The 17,336-nt window shown below is 42.8% G+C and overlaps 1 protein-coding gene across 1 annotated transcript; it reads left to right on the top strand.

The window, feature by feature from the left end:
- Positions 1-962: 962 nt before the first annotated feature.
- On the top strand, positions 963-8,888 carry HSD3B2 (hydroxy-delta-5-steroid dehydrogenase, 3 beta- and steroid delta-isomerase 2). The gene is made up of 4 exons (XM_007977373.3): positions 963-1,090; positions 1,220-1,450; positions 5,398-5,562; positions 7,667-8,888. The coding sequence occupies exons 1-4, from the start codon at positions 1,036-1,038 to the stop codon at positions 8,476-8,478; spliced, it is 1,263 nt and encodes a 420-aa protein (XP_007975564.3). The 5' UTR covers positions 963-1,035; the 3' UTR covers positions 8,479-8,888.
- The last annotated feature ends 8,448 nt before the right edge of the window (positions 8,889-17,336 follow it).

Below are 17,336 nucleotides of genomic sequence, written 5' to 3'. Positions count from 1 at the left end.
TTAGAACAAAAATTAGGAAAATATAGGAATAAAATGGGAACTCTGTGGGAATAAAAATCGGAAAGTAATTGCCCACCAGGTACATTGTGGGGAGGGCAGGGAATTGACTAAGAACAGGCAGAAAAAAACTTCCTGGAGTGAAGGAAATGGCTTATATCTTCTTTTTGGTGGTACTTACATGGACATATATAACTGTCAAGGTTCATTTACACTGAACACTTAAGTGTGTACACTGAATGCTTAAGATCTGGGCCTTGTAATGCATGTAAACTACATGTCTATTTTTTTAAGTAGAGAAAGGTGTCTTGGGGGGTTTGTGGCAGTGGTGTTTGGGCAGACTGGGGCATAGGTTTCAGAAGCATTCACAGCATCTTCAGTTCAACAATTTGCTAAGAATGGTTTTGCAGCCAAAAATATAAGTGCAAATATCTATGATTAGAGTCATTGGGCATGCCATATAATTAATTCGTTATCACTAGATACCTTTCCTTCAATGAGGTTCTTCCATAAGGAACTCAGAGCTCTCCAGAGAAAAATTGCAATTGAGGTTTGGATATATTGGGTGGAAAAGAAAGTCACCTCACATAAAACTTAGTGATTGGAGCTGTCACCATTGTAAATTTCTAAACTTTGCAAGACAGCAGCAACATTTCAAATGACATTCTGAGAGAGGCGATAATGGGCTAACATAGATTTCCCTCCAGGTGGAATTACTGCACAAGGACAATTACATTGCCCTTGGAGACTTCTCCCAGTTTGGTTTAAGTTCACAGATTGCGGATCCCAGACAGCTGGTATCAACTGACCAGTGTTCTGTTAAGGCTAAACCCAAGACTCTTTATCACACTGCGGCCTTAAGATTGGATTTCTCTTCCTGTTCCTGGGAAGAATTAGAGATATAACCTAAAGGTCACTATTATTCTGAGAAAAGGGATCCTGGAGGAGGAGGGAGCAATGAGTATGTGGCAGGAGTTCAAGGTGACAAGGGCTGAGCCAGAAGCCACAGAGCATAAAGCTCCAGTCCTTCCTCCAGGGATGAGGCAACGAGGACTCCGACTCCTCTGTCCAGTTTTTAACAATCTAACTTACGGTTAGAGCTTTTTCCTTTTCTTTCAACTACTCCTGGCAGTAGTGGGGTCATGGAATTTTTGCAAAAAATGGGGTGGAGGAAAATAAGGCATCTGCATGAGTGTATAACCATTTTTACCTCTGTTTTTAGCCCTCTTCTGGGTCACACTAGAATCAGATCTGCTCCCCAGCATCTTCTGTTTCCTGGTGAGTGATTCCTGCTACTTTGGATTGGCCATGACGTGCTGGAGTTGCCTTGTGACAGGAGCAGGAGGGTTTCTGGGTCAGAGGATCGTCCGCCTCTTGGTGGAGGAGAAGGAGCTGAAGGAGATCAGGGTCTTGGACAAGGCCTTCAGACCAGAGCTGAGGGAGGAATTTTCCAGTAAGTAAACTTGAGTCATGGGTCTGTGGCTCCATCTTAAACTCCGCACGGGTGTGGGGAGGTTGACCTTGTCTAACAAGTTAAGGAAAGTTGTAGCCAAATGAAAGCCAATCGCACATCTAAAGTCATCAGAAAGGAAACAGTATAAAATGGTATAGTGTGAAAGATACTGGATGGGGTGTCCAGAGACTGGATTCTGGCCCTGACCTAGAACTTGAGAGGCAGCCATGTCAGGCTCAAGGCCCCTTTTCTTCTCTTCCAGGAAATCACACATGAGTTCTCTTTCTTGTCTACAACTCTTATGTTCTGAAGCTTTTTGTCTTGGCGATTGCTGTGCAACATTCACAAAGGACACCATTTACCTGGAGACCTCACTAGTGGGTCCCTGCCTCTCTAGACTGCCCCAGGCTTTGTTTCATTTTATAACTTCTTTAGCATCTTTAGTGAAGGCAAAATAAAAGGAAGTGAAGGTACAGATGTGTGTGTAAGTGTATGTGTGTGTCAAAGAGAGAAAGAAAATGAAGGGGAAAGCAAGTCAGAGACAGAGAATGAGAAAGAGAATGAATGAGGAAGGTAGTGTGAGAGAGAGAGCATCAGCAAGAGAGAGAGAGCGAGAGTGAGAGAGATCATCAGTGAGAGAGAGAAAGAGAGAAAGAGAGCGTGCACAGGTGCACAACACAGAGCAGAGACAGAGTAAGGCAGTATGAGGCCAGCATGCCTCATTTATATTTCTCATACATAGCCTTTTTTTTTAAACCATTTGTCTCTGTTGCTCAATACCCCAAAGAAATTGACTGCAGATTTTGCTGTAGTAACTCTTTGTGCAAATAAACCTGTGAGGAAGGTAGAAAAGGGGTCACCTCCAACTGGACAATGAACCCATCAAGTTCTGGAAACATAAAGTAACTTGCCAAAAACAGCTGATTAATGTGCAGCAGAGCTCAGACCAGAGCTTCATTCCAGAGGCTTCATCACTTGACCCTGGGGCTAATCCTTGGCAAAGTAGGTTTTCAGTCTCTCCCTTTGCCTCTCTGTGTGCCCCAAACCAATTCCCTGTCCTCCTTCCAGATGTTTGCTCTTTCCCAATAAACTGCTACACATTCTGATTTCTGTGCTTTTGTTTACTTGTTCCTTTTATGGAATGTACACCCTCCACTCTAACACCCCCGCTCTAACCGTCTATCCAGGAGACTGGGTGAACTATGTGTCTTCATGCAGGTTCTGGCTGCCTAGAAGGTCCTTCCCTGTTCACACAGAAGCTGCCCTTGACACTCTATTCTTCTTTCACTCTTCTCTGACCTCTTCAAATGTCCAATTTCCACCACTCTCTGTTCTAATGGTGTCTTTGAAAAACAAATATTAACAAATGACGAATATTAAATGTTTGTATTCCTTATGTCTCAGCAATATTTGCAATCTAACATCTGATACCAGGAAAAAGCAATGCTCAGCCTAGAGGAACAGTTTTCCTATGGTGAAAATGCAGGGGATATAATGGATGGGCAGAGGTCTGTATGAAGATAAAAACAGAGAATCCTTTCAGTGTTCTTTCTGTGCCCAGGCACTGTGCTAAACGTTTTGTATGTGCAGACTCATTACTCCTCATCACAACCCTGTGAGATCGGTAATATTATTATCCTCCTTTTTTATAGGTGAGGAGACAGGCACAGAGAGATTAACCAACTTGTCCAAGGTCCTACAGTTAGATTATGGTGAAGCTGGATTTGAACCCAGGCAGTCTAGTGCAGCGTCGGTGCCCTTAAGCAGTAGTTTGTCTAGCAGCTTCTCTGAGCCTCCCTCCAGCCCAACACACACCACAAAAGCAATTGCATTTAGTCTACATGAAACACTTGCCAAGTCCACAGTGCCTTGGAGAAGGAGGGAGCTACGGCTCCATCAAAAAAGTTCCCTTTTCTGGTCTCTCTAGATCCCTGGGGACTCACTGGGGAAGAGTCATTTTCTATCAGCTTTGGACTTCTTCCGCTTTGAGATGGTAATTCCTTTGAGCCAGTCTGTCTAAAGTCGGCAGTAAAGGAGAAGCAGAGAAAGGGAGTAGAAAAGGTAGAGGTGGAAATACAACCAGAGAAAATTCCACTCTCGGGCTCACATCCACCTCCTTCCCAGCAGCCTCTTCCCTGACTCCACCATTGCAGGGCCTTCTTGGAGTTGCCTGACAGTGGGAAGGGGCTGGCAGTAGACAAAACAAGGCAGAAGCATCAGGAGAGCAAATGGTCCCGCCTGTACCCCAGGAAGTAATTTCTCCAGCCTTGAATTTTTCATTCCGAATTTTGTTCTCACTGTTCTTTGGCCTTTGTTGGCAATTTCAGTTAAACTGGCTTATTCTTACTCTCTCAGAAAAGTTTACTCTAAACAGTTATTCCTGCACCTGGTGTACAGGGTCCAAAAATGGCAGGTGGGATGGGCAGATTTGAGCCTTCACTAGAAAATTGACTTTAGATCTGTCCCTTAACCTCTCTGGGCCTCTTTCCTCACCAATAAAGTAGGACTCAGAATAGCTACCTCACGAGATAGCTGTAAAAGGAAAGAAGCAAGCTGTGGGCTGTATGCAGATTATAAAGCACAAATGAGAGTAGAGTATTTATCTGAGCTCCATGTAGCATGGTGTTCATTTTGGGGTTAATTCCGGGTGACAACTTTACTGGCAGTGTCACTACCTGTGGATTTCAGAGAAGCCTGAAGATATGGGTGTTATATCTGCTGCCCTTGGCTAGACACTAGACAGCTGAGATGTTAGTTCATCAGTGGCTAACTCATTTTCCGCATTGCTATCTGCTTTTTATGATATCTGATAAAAATTTCTCAATGAAATTCATCATTTAACCCATCTGCAATTCCTGAGTCATGGCTCCACTCTCCTCCCAATTGCCCAAGCAGGAAACCATAGGGGTGATTTTGTCTCCTTTTCCTCTCAGCCCAGATCCAGTAGGTACCAGGACCTTCAAGGTAAGGTCTGAAATTCAAACCTGGTGTATCTCTCCCCTCCTCTGTTTCCACTGCTGGACCCTGCTTCCAGCCCTCATCTAAACTTTGGCACAGACATTCTGATTAATCTCTTGATCACCTGGATTTCTCATATACCCTATACCAGTCCGTTTTATATCCTCAAGCCAAGGTAAACTTCCTATGCCACTACTCTGCATCTGTTTCTCTTGTATTATTATTATTATTATTATTAATATTTTGAGACAGGGTCTTTCTGTGCCACCGAGGCTGGTGTGCAGTGGCATGATCTCAATTCAGGGCAACCTCTGCCTCCCGGACTCCATCCATCCTCCCTCTTAAGGTTTGTGATTAGCTGAGACTATAGGCATGTGCCATCATGCCGGGCTAATTTTTGTAATTTTAGTAAAGACAGAGTTTTGCCATGTTTTGCAGCCTGACCTCCACCTCCAGAAATCAAGTGATTCACCACCTCAGAGTCCCAAAGAGCTGGAATTACAGGCATGAGCCACTGCACCCAGCCTGTTTCTCTACCGATTCCAACATAAATAAGGGTTTTTCTTTGACATGGTGCTGGAGACCCAAAATCTTAATTCTATACATGATTCCTCATTACCTACAGAATTAAATTCAAACTTTCCCTCTTATACCCAACTCTCCACAATCACTCTATTCTCCATAAAAATTTGGTGAGTCTCCCATGACTCTAGCAATGCTTATATTCCAGGGACGTGTGACAGTTCACTTCTCACATTATTTTTCTGGAATAAGATGGGGTAGAAACAGATGTTTGCTCTTTTCCAATAAACTGCTACACATGCTGATTTCTGTGCTTTTGTTTGCTTGTTCCTTTTATGGAATGTACACCCTCCACTCTAATACCCCGCTCTAACCATCCTTGAACACCTGTGTAACATCACCTTTATCAGAAAACTTCCCAACCAGATCCAGAAAGCTTTCCAATGACCTGACCTGTGTTCACACAGAGCTCCAGAACAAGACCAAGCTGACCGTACTGGAAGGAGACATTCTGGATGAGCCATTCCTGAAGAGAGCCTGCCAGGACGTCTCGGTTGTCATCCACACCGCCTGTATCATTGATGTCTTTGGTGTCACTCACAGAGAGTCCATCATGAATGTCAATGTGAAAGGTATGGTAGCCTGGGGAGGAGATAAAGCAGGTTGGTTAAATGAGGTTCAGAAAGAAGGACAAGAGAGGGAAGAGAAGTCACTCCATTGAACACCTGCTGAGCTCTGGGCCAAGTGCCTTTGCTGATCACTACTGACTGGGGAGTTCAAGGCTGGTATCCTCAGTTTTTTAGATGAGAAAACTAGGGCTGAGAGACAGCAAGTAACTTTTCCAAGGCCCCACAGTTAAGTAAGTAAGTAGGAGCATTAGACTTTAAACTCACTCTTGTGTGACTCCAAAGGCTGTGGAAGCTCTTTCTACTGTGGCCCCAATCAAAAGTCAACTAAACTCCAACTTCAAACTCATGATATCCAGCTACTCCTTGGCTCCCCGGGCCAGAATCAGACCTTCCAGGTGCCACTGTAGTCACCATTTTGAACCTTGTGTGCAGGCTGATGAGAACATTCAGAGCCCTCCTGCCCACCTCAAAGAAGAAGTCCTCTCAAGAGAACTAGCGAAGTTGGTTCACAGACGTCTGTCAGGACAGAATTATCCAGCACATGCCTTCCCACAATATTTTCTTAACAATAAGAGTTTCCCAGTATCAAGAATACAATCTCTTCAGCTCACCACAGGGCCTACTATTACAGAGTCATTTCCAGCCAGGTGCCCAAAGTGCACCCTCATTTGATCCACATTTTTTTAAGGAATCCTGCCATGCAGTCTCACCCTCTGACTCCCAGAGCTCAATTCTCTTCAAACCACAGCACCCCACCGCTGGCCTGGCCCTCCACATTCAGTCTACTCAAATTCTTATAAAGCAACTAATTGCTTTTGAGTCTCCAGCACTACCTTAAAAAAAAAAAAAAAAAAAAAAAAAAACCCTTACCAGTTTCTACATAGCCATACCCCTAAGTACCACTACAGTTCAAGGAGTGTGCTAAGAGTAAACAGTTTTTTGTTTTAATGTTGACTTTCCACAGCTCCCACAAACAGGGGATAAGAAATGACAGGGGGAGTGTTAGAGGCATCTGTTTCTTAAAACCATTATCACTCCCAGGCTTAGAAAATGCTTCACAATGATGGCCATTTCATGAGGCTGTCTCTCTCCAGAAACTCAAATTGCACAGAGACTTTAAAAATGGCTAAGAATACAAAAATAAGTAAATAAAAAATGATCATTTGCCTAGGAAATCCCTTCCTTCTTCAAGGGAAGGCACTCCAGATACCTCCATGAGCTTTGCTTCCACACAGCTCAGGGCATGCTGACAGGTCCTCCCAGTGCAGGTGTTACCAGCAGAGGGCACACTCCTCTCCCCAGTTCTCCACCAGGCTCCACAGCAAACACCAGGGCAGGGTTTAAAGGAAGGTTTATCACCCCCACTTTACATAACTGGGTAAACAGAGTCGTCACCAGAATTGGAAGCTGCTTTCCCAGGGAACGCACAATCAGGAAAAAGAGTGTGGGTTTCCAGCATCTCCCCACAACCCACTCTTTGCTCAATGACTCCAGAGATGGTCTTTGTAACAAAGTTTTATTAATCCATTGCAAAATGAGAAAAATACCAGCAATTCTATGTATATCTAAGAATGTATATTGCCTATATTCAACTGTGAATTTGTGTGTGTAATGCAAATTCTTTCACTGTCCTTTCTTGCCTAAGGACTGACTGGGACTGTTCATATTCTCAGAGTGTAGTCTCCTGATTTTTAGACTTTAAATGATCTGTCTTTAATTGTATTGATGACAAATCATACTTTTTCAATATTCTTACATGGCAAAATATAAAGTGATTACCCTAGGTCCTTTTCCAAAATTAAAGTATATATATATGTATATATATATATATACACACACACACACACCACACAAACATAGGTCCATGAAACCCAAAAGTTTAGAAATTCTTGCTTTCTAGAACCCAAATGTCAGTTTCTTTTTATTTTTGTGTTTTTCCTATGGCTGTATCATGACCCAATCTCAGTCAGAGCCACAGAAGAATGCACCCTGAGTCTGTTATAACCACTGCACTTGGGAGTGGGGAGTGGGGCACATGGATCTGTGCACGTGGTTGCAGCTTCTTTGGGATATTTCCTGACACTGGCATCATGCTCTTCCTGGGCAGGTACCCAGCTCCTGTTGGAGGCTTGTGTCCAAGCCAGTGTGCCAGTCTTCATCTACACCAGTACCCTAGAGGTAGCCGGGCCCAACTCCTACAAGGAAATCATCCAGAACGGCCACGAAGAAGAGCCTCTGGAAAACACATGGCCCGCTCCATACCCATACAGCAAAAAACTTGCTGAGAAGGCTGTGCTGGCAGCCAATGGGTGGACTCTGAAAAATGGTGGCACCTTGTACACTTGTGCCTTAAGACCCATGTATATCTATGGGGAAGGAGGCCCATTCCTTTCTGCCAGTATAAATGAGGCCCTGAACAACAATGGGATCCTGTCAAGTGTTGGCAAGTTCTCCACTGTCAACCCAGTCTATGTTGGCAACGTGGCCTGGGCTCACATTCTGGCCTTGAGGGCCCTGCGGGACCCCAAGAAGGCCCCAAGTGTCCAAGGACAGTTCTATTACATCTCAGATGACACACCTCACCAAAGCTATGATAACCTTAATTACATCCTGAGCAAAGAGTTTGGCCTCTGCCTTGATTCCAGATGGAGCCTTCCTTTATCCCTGATGTACTGGATTGGCTTCCTGCTGGAAGTAGTGAGCTTCCTACTCAGCCCAGTTTACTCCTATCAACCGCCCTTCAACCGCCACACGGTGACTTTGTCAAATAGCGTGTTCACCTTCTCTTACAAGAAGGCTCAGCAAGATCTGGCATATAAGCCGCTCTACAGCTGGGAGGAAGCCAAGCAGAAAACCGTGGAGTGGGTTGGTTCCCTTGTGGACCGGCACAAGAAGACCCTGAAGTCCAAGACTCACTGATTTAAGGATGACAGAGATGTGCATGTGGGTATTGTTAGGAGATGTCATCGAGCTCCACCCTCCTGGCTTCATACGGAAGGTGACAAGGGCATAAGCCCAGGTCCTGCTGCCTCCCTTTCACACAATGCCCAACTTATTGTCTTCTTCGTGTCATCAAAATCTGCACAGTCACTGGCCCAATCAGAAGCTTTCTATCCTAATCATACGCCAGAGGACAGACAATATGATTTGCTGTTACCCAATCTCAGTGGCTGATTCTGAACGACTGTGGTCACTTTTAACTTGAGGTTCTCTTTTGACTAATAGAGCTCCATTTCCCCCTCTTAAATGAGAAAGCATTTCTTTTCTTTTTCATCTCCTATTACTTCACACAGTTCAATGTAAAGAGCAATAAATGTTTTAATGCTTAACCTGGAGAGAGGCATGGTTTCTGTTAATACATACTTTCATCCTTTTCCTTTCATTTGCAACTATCACCGTCTCCAACTTAGAAGAGCAGCATGAAACCGGGGTTGCGGAGTGGGCAGAGTAGTGGGAGGTACAGAAAGGGCAGATGAATACTGAATAAGCTCTGCTATGTTTTAGGCATGTATGAAATGACCTACATATGACTTACATTATCTCATTTAATACTCATCAGAAACCTGTCAGTTGAGGAAAATGACAAGTCTCAATCATTTTAGGAGATTTATTTGAAGATGTGCCCAGGAGACAGGCCTATTCCTTTCTCCAAAGATGATTTTGAGGGCTCCAATTCAAAGGGGGAAAAGAGAGGGATATTGAGAAGCACACAGTTTTTATGTAAGGGGATAGTAGGAAAAAAATAGGCATTCATGCCTTCGGCTCAGTGAATCTGCATTGTTTACATAAGATGACATAAACAGTAGGGGCAGAGGGAAAATGCAGGGAATCTGCATTGTACATAAAATAACACAGGCAAAATGGGGTAGGGGAACAATCAGATAGGCATTCGTGTCTGGGGTGACTGCACCTGTAATGATAAGCTATCAATTTACATTGCTGTGGTGAAGTTTTAACAGCTCACTAGGAAATTCCTTGTGGGCAAAATATGGGGTAGGCGTGTAGCTTTTTATCTTGTAGCCATCTTATTTAGGCACCAAAAGGGGGAGGCAGGTTTGCATTACCCAGTTCCCAGCTTGATTTTTCCCTTTGGTTAAATGAGTTTGGGGTCCCATAATTTAATTTTTTTTTTTCACATTTTCCCTCTTTTTTTCTCTAAACTCTTTCAAAGTATTGCATTTTGAAAGACACATGCGTTCCTGGCCTCTGGTTACTTTTTTTTTTTTTTCCTGGTTTCTCGTGGCTAGGATGGTTTATTCCTAGAACTTCAGGTCCCACGTCACTAGGAAGGCTTGTTCCTGGGAGGTTATGTCTCATCTTGCTAGGAAGGCTTATTCCTGTGAAGTCTTGTCCCATGAAGATTAAAAAAAAAAAAAAAAGGAGGTGTGGGGTGGAAGAAGGGAACATGAGAGGAAACCAGAAAGAGAGAGAGGAAAAAGAAAATATATAGGAACATAGGCCAGATTTATAGCAGCAAAAGGAAAGCAAATGTGGAAGCTGGGTCGGGGTATATTACTGCCTCCTCAATTAGAGCAATTCTCTAGGCCTTTTAATTGCATGCTGACTTATATGTAAGCACATACCAGAACAACATTGTAAGCAAAAACAGGATGGAACATAAATTATTACTATTATTCCTATTATAAACAATAGTTTCTACCACCATACTCCCCAGGATCCAAGCCAACCGCTCAACCCATCGATTAGTGAGGGTTTTGGATCTGACAGGTTGGTTATCTGGGTTTTCATATCGGTCATATGTTGCATTATGTTCTTTGATTCATTTGGAATATACACACAACATTTAGTTTTTATGATGACACAGGTCCCCTCTTGTGCTGTCGTGAGTATCTAAAGTCATATGATTTTGCAGCACAGCTTTCCTCATAAGCATAACCTCATTGTTTAGCAAGGGGATACACATGTGGCTATCATTCAAGGCCTTTTGGGTGTAATTCATAAAGGCCTCTCTATGCCATATAACATCTTCAATACCTATCTGTGGTATAAAGATTGAAGCTAAATGATCATGCCATTGGAATACTGAACACATCCAATGAGAGTGTAAACGAAAAAGGTTTGCTGGTTTTGGCAGGGTCTGAATTACTTGTCCTTGTGCCCAAGCATAACCTCAGGAACATCATCCCAACCACCTTGGAGGTAACTATGGCCATAAGTTAGTGCCACATAGCCAATATGTCCCATTTGGAGCTAGCCAATAAATACCTGGTTACTGCACCCAATTGTTGGCATGCCAGTCAGTGTCTTATAATATGATAATGTGGTCTCAATGTTCTCCAGGTATCCGCCCCATATCTCTCGTACTGTTTTGCTAAGTTGGCCAAAGAATGGGTGAACCATATAAATCCATCCCAAATTTGTATTATTCCATTCTGAAAATGGGTTATTGTTTGGGGCATGGTTACCACTTTCTCTTTTAGTTGGGGAGATGCTAAAGTGAGAGCAAATGAGCTGGTCTTTTCCACTGAAAAACTTTTCCTATGTTCCTCGCTCTTAAGAGTGTTTTTAATGGGCCAACTATATATATATTGTATTTTGTTATGGCAGCACTAAGAATACCAGACTGTTTCTGTGATGCAATACATTTTTGGTATTGTATCTAGTCCTGACCTTAGAAGGGGGATACTCACCATGGCAGGCCAGAGCCACTGGAGAGAGGCATGAGCCCACATATCCAGCAGGTGTCCTTCTGTAATCTGTCTGCATAATCCTGAGCCTATTGTAGAAATAGGTTTGTTTCATGGGCATCAGTAGCAAGAAGATGTAAGGATATATAATTAATAATAGCAAGGTTGTGAAATTCATTTTAGTTACTAACAGATGTTAGTTAAATTAGACAAAAGCAAGTGCCCTGTTCTGTATAAGACAGTAGTTGCTAGTATATCTAGGACAATCATTGTAATGGTTATTGTACAATGAACATAGACATTTCTTTGTATACAGACCTGGTCCTGTATCTTGGGTTTAAGCAGTCCACAATAGCTGTCATCTGCTTCTAATTTTGGGTTGAAGGTCAATGTTTAGTGAACTGGAGGTGAAGGTCTTTGGTGGAAGTTACAGTCCGCTCAGGAGATTGTGCCTTTTTAAAATGAGTGATGTGAATCCAAGAGTCTATACCCTCTAATTTTGTGGCACATGGATTAGTCAATAGTACCTGGCATGGGCCCTTCCATCAGGGTTGAAGGGAATTCTTTATTAGATGTCTTTTCCAATAGACAAAATTTCTGAGTTGCAGATTGTGACCAGGCATCTTATCTTCAGGGAGCACACAATGAAAGGAATTCCTTACCAAATCTTGGCATTTTTTAAGGTGGATAAAAAAAAAGTCCCTCACAATATTGCAATATATCTCCCTTGAGAAAAGTTGGATTCGTTATGTTTGTTTCCGTACACATGGGCCTTCCCACTATAATATCTTAAGGGGACAATTGATGTTTTCCAAAAGGGGTTGATCAGAGTGTAAGCAGCACTCGGGGGAGTGCTTTGGACCAGGGAAGGAAAAATGCCTCTGTGAACTTAGCCGATTGGGTTTTAATTATTCCATTGGTCCTTTCCACCAGGCCTGAGGATTGGGGATGGTAGGCACAATGGAAATGTTGAGATATGGGCCAAATTTTACAAGTACTTTGAATAACCTGGCCAGTAAAGTGAGTTCCCCTGTCATTGTGAAGTTCACCAGGGACTCCCCACAGTGGTATACTTTTTTCTAGTAGGATTTTTCCAACTGCCATGGCTGCTGCTTGCCTGCAGGGAAAAGATTCAACCCAATGGGAAAACATGCAGACTATTACTAAAACATACCTGTAACCTTGAGATGATGGCAGCTGGATAAAATCAAGGTGCCATACGTCAAGAGGTCCAGTGAGAAAGGAAAATGACCTTGGGCCCCATGGAGGGGCTTTTGTGGGTTATATTTGGGACAAATAACATAAAGAGTAAACTTTTTGTGCCACTGTGAAGGATGGTTTCCAGTAATATTGTTTACATCAGGGTATTATTTTATCTGGATTCCAATGGCTTAGATTATGAACACATTCCATAAGGGGCACCTGACATCCAATTAGAATAGTGGATTTATTATTAGGTCCACATAATATTTCAGTTTTAGGAGACAAGTATTCCCCTGCCTGTTTCCAAGTAGATTTCTCTTTTGTAGGAGCTATGCTCTGGGTTTCTTTCAACAAGTTTCTAAATGTTTTGGGGTTTTATGGCCATTTCTCATACTGGGGCTTGTGGCTTGGATGCTGCTCTTTTAGCTGTAGTGTCAGCCAATTGGTTACCTGACTTTCTGTGGTGTCTAATTTTGAGTGACCTGGGATTTTTATAATTGCCAAACGTTTAGGTTTTAAAATAGCTTCTAACAGCTCTCATAATTGGTGTCCATTATTTTATGGGTTTTCCTGAGTAGATTCAATATCCTCTTTCTTTCCATAGCATCCCAAAGTCATGAGCAACCCCAAAAGTATAGTGGCTGTCACTGTAAATGTTTGCAGCCTTGTCTTTTGCCAGTTGACAAGCTTGGATCAGGGAAATCAATTCGGCCACTTGAGCTGATCTGGCTTGGGGAAGAAGACTGGCTTCAATTACCTCTGCTACGGAAACCACAGCATACCCTCCTCTAAAATTTCCTTCCTCTCTTCTTACATAACACCCATGTGTATATGATTCTATCTCAGTATTATCCAGTGGGGTCTCTTATAGGTATATCCTGGGGGTGAGAAGTTGGTCAATCATCAGAACATAGTCATTAGGGGTTTTTTTGGAAGGGCCTGTCAAGGGAGTGACTGCATTCGGATTATTACAGCAGGAAATACTAATATTGGGAAATGATAAAAGCAAAATTTCATAAGAAGCTAACCAGTTGAGAGATGTTGAGTATGATGAGAGTTGAGAAGGGTCTTAAGAGAATATGGCACAAAAATGCTAATGGGGGAACCCATAATTATTTCTTCAACAGAGTTGTACAGAAGGGCCATGGCTGCTATTGCTCTCACACAGGAGGCAGCCCTTAAGCCACAGGGTCCAGCTGTTGGCTATAATAGCCTATAGGTCTCTGATGATCACCATGTTTCTGGGATCAGTATCCTGCATGCAGTACCTCCAGTTTCGTGTACGAAAAGGGAGAAAGGCAATAGTTTGGGTATCCTAACGCTGGGACATTAGTTAGAATTTCCTTTATTTGTTGTACAGCTGATTGTCCCTCTAAAGTCCACATGACGGGATCAGGTTGTTCATTTTTTAGGTATGCATACAGAGGTTGAGCCATAAGGGATAAATTTGGTATCCAGTTTCTACAACAGGTTGGCAGGCCCCAAAATCCTCTAAGTTGCTTCATAGTGATGGGCATTGGAAAAGCTAAAATTCCTCTCACTCTGTCAGGGTTAATACTCAGTCCTTTGACTGAGATAATATGCCCCAAATACTTAATGTGTGGTAAGCATAGCTGAAATTTGTCTTTGGACACTTTGTGTCCTTTGGTGGCTGTTTGAGTAAATACAGACTATCTTCCTGGGAGGAAGATAGTATGCCTGAACAAAGGAGAAGGTCCTCCATGTACTGGGTGAAGGTTGAGCCCTGGGGAAAAATTAAATCCTCTTAATCAACTTTTAATATTTGGGAAAAGTAAGTGGGACTTTCTGTATACGCTTGGGGCATTGTAGTCCACATATATTGCCATTTTTTCCAAGTAAAGGCAAACAAATGCTGGCTGTCTGGATCTGCAGGAATACTAAAAAAAAAAAAAGGCACCACAGAAATCCACAGCTGAGAAATACTGGCTGGTAGTGGCTACTGCTGATAGAACGGTATGTGGTTTGGGGACTACTGAGTGCCTGGGTATTACGATATTGTTAATTGCCCTCAAGTCATGCACAAATCTTTATCCTCTCCTGCTTGGATGTTTTACAGGAAAACATCCAATGGCTGTTGCAGGGGCTTATGTAGGAAATAATGAGCCTTTTTTTTTTTTTTTTTTTTTCCAGATAATCTTGTATGATAGGGGCAATTCCGTCTATGGCTTCCTGTCATGGAGGATATTGTTTAAAGTTGGGTAGGGGTTTCTTTGGGTTTATCTCTACCTTTATTGAAGTGGTTGAGGGTATTTTTCCCATACCTGTATTTGACTGAGGCCATAAGTGGGAGGGGACATCTTGAACAAGTACTACACTTCTGGTGCTAGCAGGAAGATTGGGGAAGCTAAAAGGAGTTTTATTGCTTCCTGCTCTTTATTCCGATGTTTACTCTTCTCCCTTAATATTTCTTCCCCTGCCTCCATTTTATTTTCCCAGTCACAAGCTGGCATTTTAACATTACTAATGCTAAATTGTGGTACATTGTCAGGACGTTTTTTAATTCGGTATTTTTGCTCACCTGGCTCCAATTCTAAAAAGAGTTCACCTTTTGATTAAAAAAAAAATAAAAAGGGATATGAGCATTATAGATGTTGAGGAGATCATGGCCCAGATGATTGACAGGGGCCCAAGGGCATATAAGAAACATATGGGTCGTACTGAGCGTGTCGTGCTTAGAGCCTGTGGCGGGGGAGCTGAAGACGACGAAACGGTAAGGTGTAGGTCTGAACTTAAAACATGGGATTGTTTTATCAGACACACCCACCATGTTAAATTTTTTATTCCTTTAAGGAATGGGGTTTCTAAATAAGGTGGGATTTATCAAAGGAATAGTCATGCCTTTGTCAAAACAGTTTTAAGCTCATATATTTTTTTTTTTTTAATTTTTTTATTGGGAGGCCGAGACGGGCGGATCACGCGGTCAGGAGATGGAGACCATCCTGGCTAACACGGTGAAACCCCGTCTCTACTAAAAAATACAAAAAACTAGCCGGGCGAGGTGGCGGGCGCCTGTAGTCCCAGCTACTGGGGAGGCTGAGGCAGGAGAACAGGCATAAACCCGGGAGGCGGAGCTTGCAGTGAGCTGAGATCCGGCCACTGCACTCCAGCCTGGGCGACAGAGCGAGACTCCGTCTCAAAAAAAAATAAAATAAAATAAAATAAAATAAAATAAAATAAAATAAAATAAAATGGTTTATTGCTATATTAATCTCTCCCAGTTTGTTTGTCAGGGTAGAGTATTTAAAGAGGTGAAACCCCTGTATTTCCTCAGAGCATCCCTAGTCTTCCTAAGTTGCATTCTCTGGCCTTTTCTTTCGCTTCAGCCTAAGACAATCCCTCTTGAGGCATCCCAGTCTTTTACAGTAGTAACAAACTTGGAGGAAAGAGTTCTCAGACTGAGGGAGCTTAAAGTCTTTCTGGGACTGAGAGGTTTGGGAAGTTAATTGCTTTAGCTGTAAATGCATAACTCAGGCAATCTTCTTTTTCCTTCTTTATCATAATGCGAGATAACTGGTCCGATAAGTTAACTAGTTCATTAGTTCTGGCTGTGGCCCAATTTGTCAAGTGGTGTTTTACAAGGCTGGCTAAATCATCATCCAGTCTGTTTAAGAAATTTTCATTTGGTAATATATCATTTTTAGTGTTTTCAAACAATCAGCTGACATCCCATAATATTGTCTTAAAGTTTTATCAGAACATGTGAAATAATCTAAAACTGATTCATTTGGGTTCTGGCAGCATTGTTGGATTTTATTCCAATCCACAACCCTTTGGAACACTGAAGGACTAATATTTAACAGAGTGGTCGATTGTTCCCATGCATCTTTACACCCGTCTTCTGGATTTGTGGAGCCTGATTATTGTGGCTCTATTGGGCCTTCAGGGGTCAAATCTGCTATAGGGTCTGACCATTGTGCTTTCTCCAGCCACTCCTTAGCTTTAGCTTCTGAGACCGAAATGTGGACTAGCTGATAATGGTCTGAATGACCTTCGTCATAGGTTCTGATAATAAACTCAACTTCTCAGGCAAACCCAGTTGGATCTTTATGGGGTCAGGAAATTCTTTATGCCTTGTAATTCAGCCTTTGACTAGGGTTGGTAGACAATTGCTGGGATTCCTCTACCTGTTACTGGTTGTTTCCAAAATGAGGAATCATGAGAGAAGTCCCTGCGGGGTCCTGCTTTCCCACATCTTCCAGATGAGACTCTGCCACTGGGGATGTCAGGGAATCATCAGCGGGTGGGGTCCACGGAGTCAGATTCCTGACTTTGTCTTCTGTTGAGCAAGCGTTAAACATGCTGGGGAAGGTGAGGACAGATCTGGCCTGGGAAGCTCAGAGAGGTCAGGGTAGAGTGGGAGTATAGGTGGAGGTGGGGAAGGTGCCAAAGGGGAATTAGTGGATCCCGAGGATTTCTTTAAGAGAGATAAAATATTAGAGAGTTCTTTATTAGCATTCCCAAGTTGTTTGTTCACCTCCTGTAGGGAGATGAGGTGGTCTTCCCCGCTTTTGTTACTTTCTAGATACCACTGAAAATAGTTCTCCCATTCTGGTTGTTTGCTAGTTGTGTCTGCATTTCCATAGTGGTTCACAGGTACACTGATTTGGGCATCTCAAAAGATTCCCATTTAGGCCACTGTAACTTAGAATCTGCTTTAGTTACAGTGGTCCACTCGGTTAAATATTTGTGTGATGATTTGCCATAAGTATTTTGCATATACCTAGCTAGAGTTCCTAAAGGGGGAACTTTATGTTTCGCAGCTGCTGGGATCTTAGAGGTCTCGTTCACCATAATTTAGAGTTCATCTTTAAATTTGACCAAGCTGGGACATGTGTCGGGCACAAAATGTGCTGCATGCAGACCTAGCTTTTCAGAGCCATTACCCCCTGACCCAGTTTGGTCCAC

Source organism: Chlorocebus sabaeus, chromosome 20 (assembly GCF_047675955.1).
Source record: "Chlorocebus sabaeus isolate Y175 chromosome 20, mChlSab1.0.hap1, whole genome shotgun sequence".
Classification (NCBI taxonomy): Eukaryota; Metazoa; Chordata; class Mammalia; order Primates; family Cercopithecidae; genus Chlorocebus; species Chlorocebus sabaeus.
This window is presented reverse-complemented; position numbering and strand designations above follow the sequence as displayed.